The 6,232-nt window shown below is 38.9% G+C and overlaps 1 protein-coding gene across 1 annotated transcript; it reads right to left on the bottom strand.

The window, feature by feature from the left end:
• Nucleotides 1-4,122: 4,122 nt before the first annotated feature.
• LOC132632418 (cysteine protease inhibitor 1-like) lies at nt 4,123-4,996 on the bottom strand. The gene has a single exon (XM_060348345.1). It carries the CDS (start codon nt 4,943-4,945, stop codon nt 4,241-4,243), a length of 705 nt encoding a protein of 234 aa, XP_060204328.1. The 5' UTR covers nt 4,946-4,996; the 3' UTR covers nt 4,123-4,240.
• Between the last annotated feature and the right edge of the window lie 1,236 nt (nt 4,997-6,232).

The following is a 6,232-nucleotide window of genomic DNA, read 5'->3' as shown; positions in this document are numbered from 1 at the left end:
CTCTATGATCGAGTAAAGCTTCCGGATATTTCGCAAAGGATGTGGTTTCGAACTAGTCGTGGTCGAGTTTAATAACAAGATGCTCGATTACGATGGCTGGTAGCAAAACATGTCGGGTTTTTTCGGATTATGGAGTAAGAGATTACTGATTGAATATAACAAGGGCATATACGAAGGTTTGGGTACAAACAATACACATGGAATGCTCAATGAAGTCCAATAACAACCAATTTGCAAAATTCCATTAAAGATTTTTTCCATTTCATAAAATTCCAACTATGCCGGATACATCAGTACATCAGAAAAAGTAGAAGAAACCCTACTCTACGACCAGTAATTAGAAAACAAAAGTAAGGCAGCCACACCCTTACTCAACCTAACAAGTCGGAGGATGAGATCTCTGAGTCTATCCACGGGATGCGGCAGTGATGGGTGATACCGATTAGATGTCCCCGTGACTTGCACCAGAGGTGGATGACCTGGGGATATCCAATCTCGGTAAATCTTCCTCATCAAGCACAATCACTGGTGTAGTTTCGCCCGAAGGCATTTCCTGGCGGGTTCCCATAATATGGCGAGTTCGAACTCGAGATCCAACCCCCGAATGCACAACGGGAAAACTTCCAGCCTCCCTGCGTCTAGGTGGACTCGATGGAGCGAGTGTTCTTCTTCCCCGAACTACGTCCTCAGCTACCGACTTTCCCTTGGAAGCCCTCCTCGTCCGAAGTCCTGGAAACCAAAGGTATTGAGTTAGGATATAATACAGGGAAATGGGGGTCGAAACGATTAGATTAAGAAGTTACCATGGTCTTTGCCTTTCCACCCTTCAGGTGCCATTCTTATCCAAGAACGGCCTAAGCTACGAGAAGCCCGGAGAAGGGCAATCACCCATTCAAAAATAGCAGTTTCAAGCGTGGGCTTAACCGGATCCGGTGAAGGGTTCCATACTTCGGGAAAATCGACAGACGATGGACGGTGAAGTTGAACCGTGCGTATCATCACGAACCAGTGAAGCTATCCTTGATCATAATCGTCTTCGGGGTCGATTAGGCTTCAGCTTCCCCTGGGAAGCAACTGAACAATTCCCTCTCGGATCACCCGAGGTATATATAAATGAAGCAAATGATCGAGGGTAAAAGCGACCCCGGCCGTATGGGCCAACTTCTCAATGCAGAACATGAGCCTCCAAATTTACGGGGCGATCTGCCCGATACATATTCGATATCGACGGCATAAGTCCTCGATTATTCTATGAACAGGGAGGGTGAACCCTATGGCAAAGGGATAAGTGTATGATAACGAATAACCGGCAACGTGATGATTTATTTTCACACCCTCCCCAACGGGGAGGAAGTCGACGTCTGCGCCTAGCTGTCAATCTTCCATGACCGTAGTAATGGCGCTATCACCAATACAAGATTCGAAATCTTCCACCGGGTTAAGATGACGAAGGACTTTACAGTCGTTCGTATAAATAAAACCCGACAGAACAATACCAGCAGCGATAGATTCTAACTCCCCATCAGAGCCAGCGGCTCCAGTTGATGGCATGAACGAATGCTGATTTTCACCCCGAGTCAATAACGGTACGTAAGCCATAATCATGGAAGGTCCTCCTTAACAAAAAGTATTCACACCCTGGAACAAGAAGATTGAAGATCCGAAGAGTATTATGGGCTCAATGCAGGAATATCAATAGGTTTTGAGGTGGAACAAAGTGAGATTTGAAGAAGTGCAGATGCATGGAAAAGAAAGAAGACATGGGCTTTATATAGAAAGAGATTCAAGAGATCTTGTAGCGTATCAAGGATTCTGATACAAGGAGGATTCCCCAAAAAGATTTGGCGGCTGGGTAATAATGACCTAGCATCGGGCAGAGTGAGGTTTGACTTAAAGGTCCCGTCCTATGTAATTGGAGGCGGCTGCTCAGATTATTTGGGTCCATTCCCCGCCGTCAATAATTGTACCTCGGGAAATGGAGGGACTATCTGTATACGGGTAAAACCGAGGATACAGGCAAGCTCGATTTCCCGTTGTTATGGTTATGCTCGGTCACGGTACGACCGTCTCACCGGGAACGAGGCTTCGAGTTCAGGCCGGGATGAGGCGATAAAGGAAGGGGATTGACTACCATCAGCGGGAGACCGAAATATCCGTCCTTAACCGGTTATTTCGGCGTCGATCTCAGTAAAACAGCTGTCACCAGATTTACTTGCTTTATTTAGAATTGTACTAGGGTTGAAACTCCTCTACTATATCAAGAGGAGGTTATCATTCATAAAAGAAGTTAGCAATAGCAAGAAGAGAAACAATTTACATCAACAATCATAAAAATCTTTTTAAATCCATTCACATCTGTTCTTAAGTTCATTTTTTTTATACTTCGTGTAAGTTCGTAACAAAAGGTATCGACCTCGGTTTCTATACCCGAGGCCAGACGCACTTAACAGTTGGTCAGATCTGCTTCTCTGTTCATTTATTGACATATCTCGCTATTTAATCTTGAATTGAATTTAACCACATATCTTTGACATCATGCATAAATTTAATTGTTATCCGTTTTAAGGTTAAACAAAGAAGTACTAATTACATAGAGTGAAATATCAAAATCCACAAAATTTAGAAAGCCAGGCTAAGCATAATTAATTATGCATCAGTAGTACTCTTCTGGACTTTCTTGAAGACAACCATTAAAGGCTGTATAGTAAGAGCCAGACGCCTGTGTCCCCCATGGGATGTGAAGCCCACATCGGAACAAGGGCAGGTTGGGCAAATAGATTGGCTAGGACAATGCCTTATCTTGTAAAATGGTGATTTCTTAGTTAATTTTTCAATCGTGAAATCGTCGTGTGGAGCCATGGCAGTGCAAAAACCGGCAAGTTGCAGTGCTTTCTTTCCCTGTTTTTATTCCTTGGATTTCTCAAACTCTTCAGTTCATCAATTATTTTCTTTTTTCATGAACACCTAATTCATGAAGTTCCCATGTATATGAATAATAATGTGTACACTGGTATTAGATTTTATACAAAGAAGAGGCCGAAAGAGATGAAATTCGTTTCATTGTCCATTGTCAGTATGTCACTTAGAATATGAAGGAAATTATGAGAACCTTTTTTTCACTACGTGTCTTCTTCCTCCCTCTCCCTTTCCACTACCCCTTTCTTCTCTCCTTTGCTATGAACACTTCAAAACAATTAATTAAAGTACTAATAAATCCTGGAAACAAGCCAGAGAAGAAAAACTTATCAAAGAAAATTGGGTTTGATTCAAGATAAGGAAATAAATTGGTAGAGTGCAATTGTGGTGGAAGAAGCCAAGGAGAGAGAAAATAAATACTAGGTTGTTTGAGAGATGAGGGAAGACGGAGCGTTTGTAGGAGAGGAAAAAGAGTGCAATTGTGGTGGAAGAAGCCAAGGAGTGTTTATTTTTTTACAAAAAACAGAAAAAGAAATTAAAGAAAGTTGGCCTGATAGCTCAATATTACCTGATAGTATAAAAAAATCACGGTGAATTAAACTTTAACTCTTTTAATATACATAAAAATGTTACTATTTTCTTAACCATAATGAAGAATATTTTACATTAAATAAAATCTAAATTAGTCATTCTAGAAAAAATGAAAACATCATAAAATGGAGAGGAGTTGGTTTCAAATTAAAGTGACAACCTAAATAAGTGATTAAATGGAAAAGGCAAGTCCTTTTATATCCTTTTATTGTCATTGATCAATCAGCTTGACTTCTTCGGTACTCTGCTCTGTAACACATTCACGTGGCAATATCATTATTAGCTTGGTCTACCCATTTATTAACTAGTGATTACATTTTAATTCGTTCAAATTCAATCTAATTTGTCCATTTAATAACCCTTAATTGTATTTTTAAGCATCTCGTAAATGGATGAAACAATCTACCGTCAAGCATTTTCTTAAACAGAATGGTTGAATCATACACGCAAACACAAATTTTAGATAAATTTTACAGTATTATTTAGAATCAAAGGCTATGAAAAAATGCGTGCATGCATCTTGTATTCTTATGTATTCCTTTTTGCTTGCAAATTTATCCGAAAACATAACTAAAATATTTTAATATACTGTGGGAATGATGTGGAGAGAGATGATTAATATATTTAGATCCTAGCTTCTTTATTCATATAATATACTTCATAAGCTTTACATTTACATAGAGCGAAATATCGAATTCCACATAATTTCGAAAGCCAGGTTAAGCATAATTAATTATCCATCAGTTGTACTCTTCTGGACTCTCTTGAAGACAACCATTAAAGGCTGTTTAGTAAGAGCCAGACGCCTGCGTCCCCCATGGTGTGTCAAGCCCACATCTGAACAAATAGATTGGCTAGGACAATGCCTTATCTTGTAAAACGGTGATTTCTTAGTTAATTTTTCAATCGTGAAATCGTCGTGTGGAGCTGTTACGACACGGCTAGTTTCCACGAACCTAAGCCCCCCTGCAGTCTTATCGGGATCACCAACCATCCAAAAAGTTCTGTCACCACAGTGCGGTGTGCTTGGAATCGAGAACATAATATTAATCTGCTTTGTTTCACGCACAACATCTTTTGGAGTCCTCGGACCATGACTCATAAAGAATTTAACGGGAAGGCCTAGGTTAGTGTCCCCGCCTTGCAGGACAACGGCGTTTGGGCATTTGGCGTTTCCGATTTTGGCTGAGTCTATGACCCCGCACCCAGCTCCCGGGTTAAGGGATAGAATCTGGTACTCTTGGCTGACGTGGAGGGGTTCGCCGTTTATGTCCAGCACTTCAGGAAGTGTAGAGGCAGGGAGATGGCAATTGTCAGCAATAGTAGTGGGCAGGATAATGGGATTTTCGGAAGTGAAAGTTGATGAAAAGGCTACAAAGGGAACCAAAGAGAGGGTAGTTGAAAACAAGAGGAAGCTGAAAATAACGGATTTCTTCATGTTGGAGAGTCTGTTGTGTATTTTGCTTGCTATTAGTCTGTTACTGAAGGTCGAATTTATAGAGGCGGCAGAAGCTTATCAGATAGTGCACTTGCAAGCTAGAATTGCATGGCATCCGTCCATTTTATTTACGCGTGATGAATAATATCGTTCCCTTCTAGTAGTCTCTATGTTGGTTGCACATTATTGGTTCACTACGGGTGAAGGCCAAATGTTAAAATCAAATTAAAAGAACATTTGAAACTTTTGTGTATCAAATAAATAATGTTTCATTTTATTTAACAGATGAATTAAGAGAAAATTGTCACAAAATTAAAACATGGGTATACTATTTATTCAAAGAGTCAATTCTTTCTATGGTAACTGCAGTACTAACTACTAACAACTTGGCTGAAGCCAGGGCCATATAATGTTACAGGGAATAAAATGGTGTATTGATAATCACCACTTGAAAGTCTGGAATTGGATTCTTTGTTAATTGTTTACATGATTAACAAATCTATGAAACCACCATGGGAAAACCGACAGGTTATTGGGCAGATTTTTTGTAACTAATGGAGAAACGTGAATTCTTATTAAGTCACGTTTTCAGGGAAGGGAAATGACTTTGCTGATTAAATGGCCAATCTGGGTGAGAATTCGAAGAGTAACCTTGTCTTCAATGAAGCTATTTCTTTGCCTAATAAAGTTAAAGCTACGTTGAAGCATGATCAAAGTGGTTGGCCCATATATATATATATATATATATATATCAACAGTACGACAGTTTGGTTATTTTATAAAATTTATTTCATATCAATTTTTCAGTTATTTATTTTGTATAATTAAAATTAGACTTTTCGAAACGGTTTTCTGTGCGGTACCGTTCAATTAATTTTTGTATTTGTTTTGTTAAAAAGTCACAAGTAGAGATTGAACACGATAACATGCATACTTTCATAGGATTTTGACAAAAATTCTCTAAATTTTTTTATTGTTTAAAAAGTGATAAATTAACGGAAGATGAAAAACGACAAGAATAGAGATGCACCTCACTATTCTACAGTAGAGTAAAACATAATTAAGCAAAGATAAAGAATCTGGTTGACACGAGTGAAAGGAAATTAATCAGATGGGACTCAAGAACTAAGTCTACTAAGATTAAGTATCCAATAAAAGAAGTTTAAATCATATCCAATATCTTGTATTTTACTACTATCAATATTGTTGTCTCAAGATGCTAGAATAGATTTAGCTCTAGTAGGAGTAACATATCAGGTTTTGGAGTTGGAATGAGTATTAATTAAC

Source organism: Lycium barbarum, chromosome 3 (genome assembly GCF_019175385.1).
Source record: "Lycium barbarum isolate Lr01 chromosome 3, ASM1917538v2, whole genome shotgun sequence".
Classification (NCBI taxonomy): Eukaryota; Viridiplantae; Streptophyta; class Magnoliopsida; order Solanales; family Solanaceae; genus Lycium; species Lycium barbarum.
This window is presented reverse-complemented; position numbering and strand designations above follow the sequence as displayed.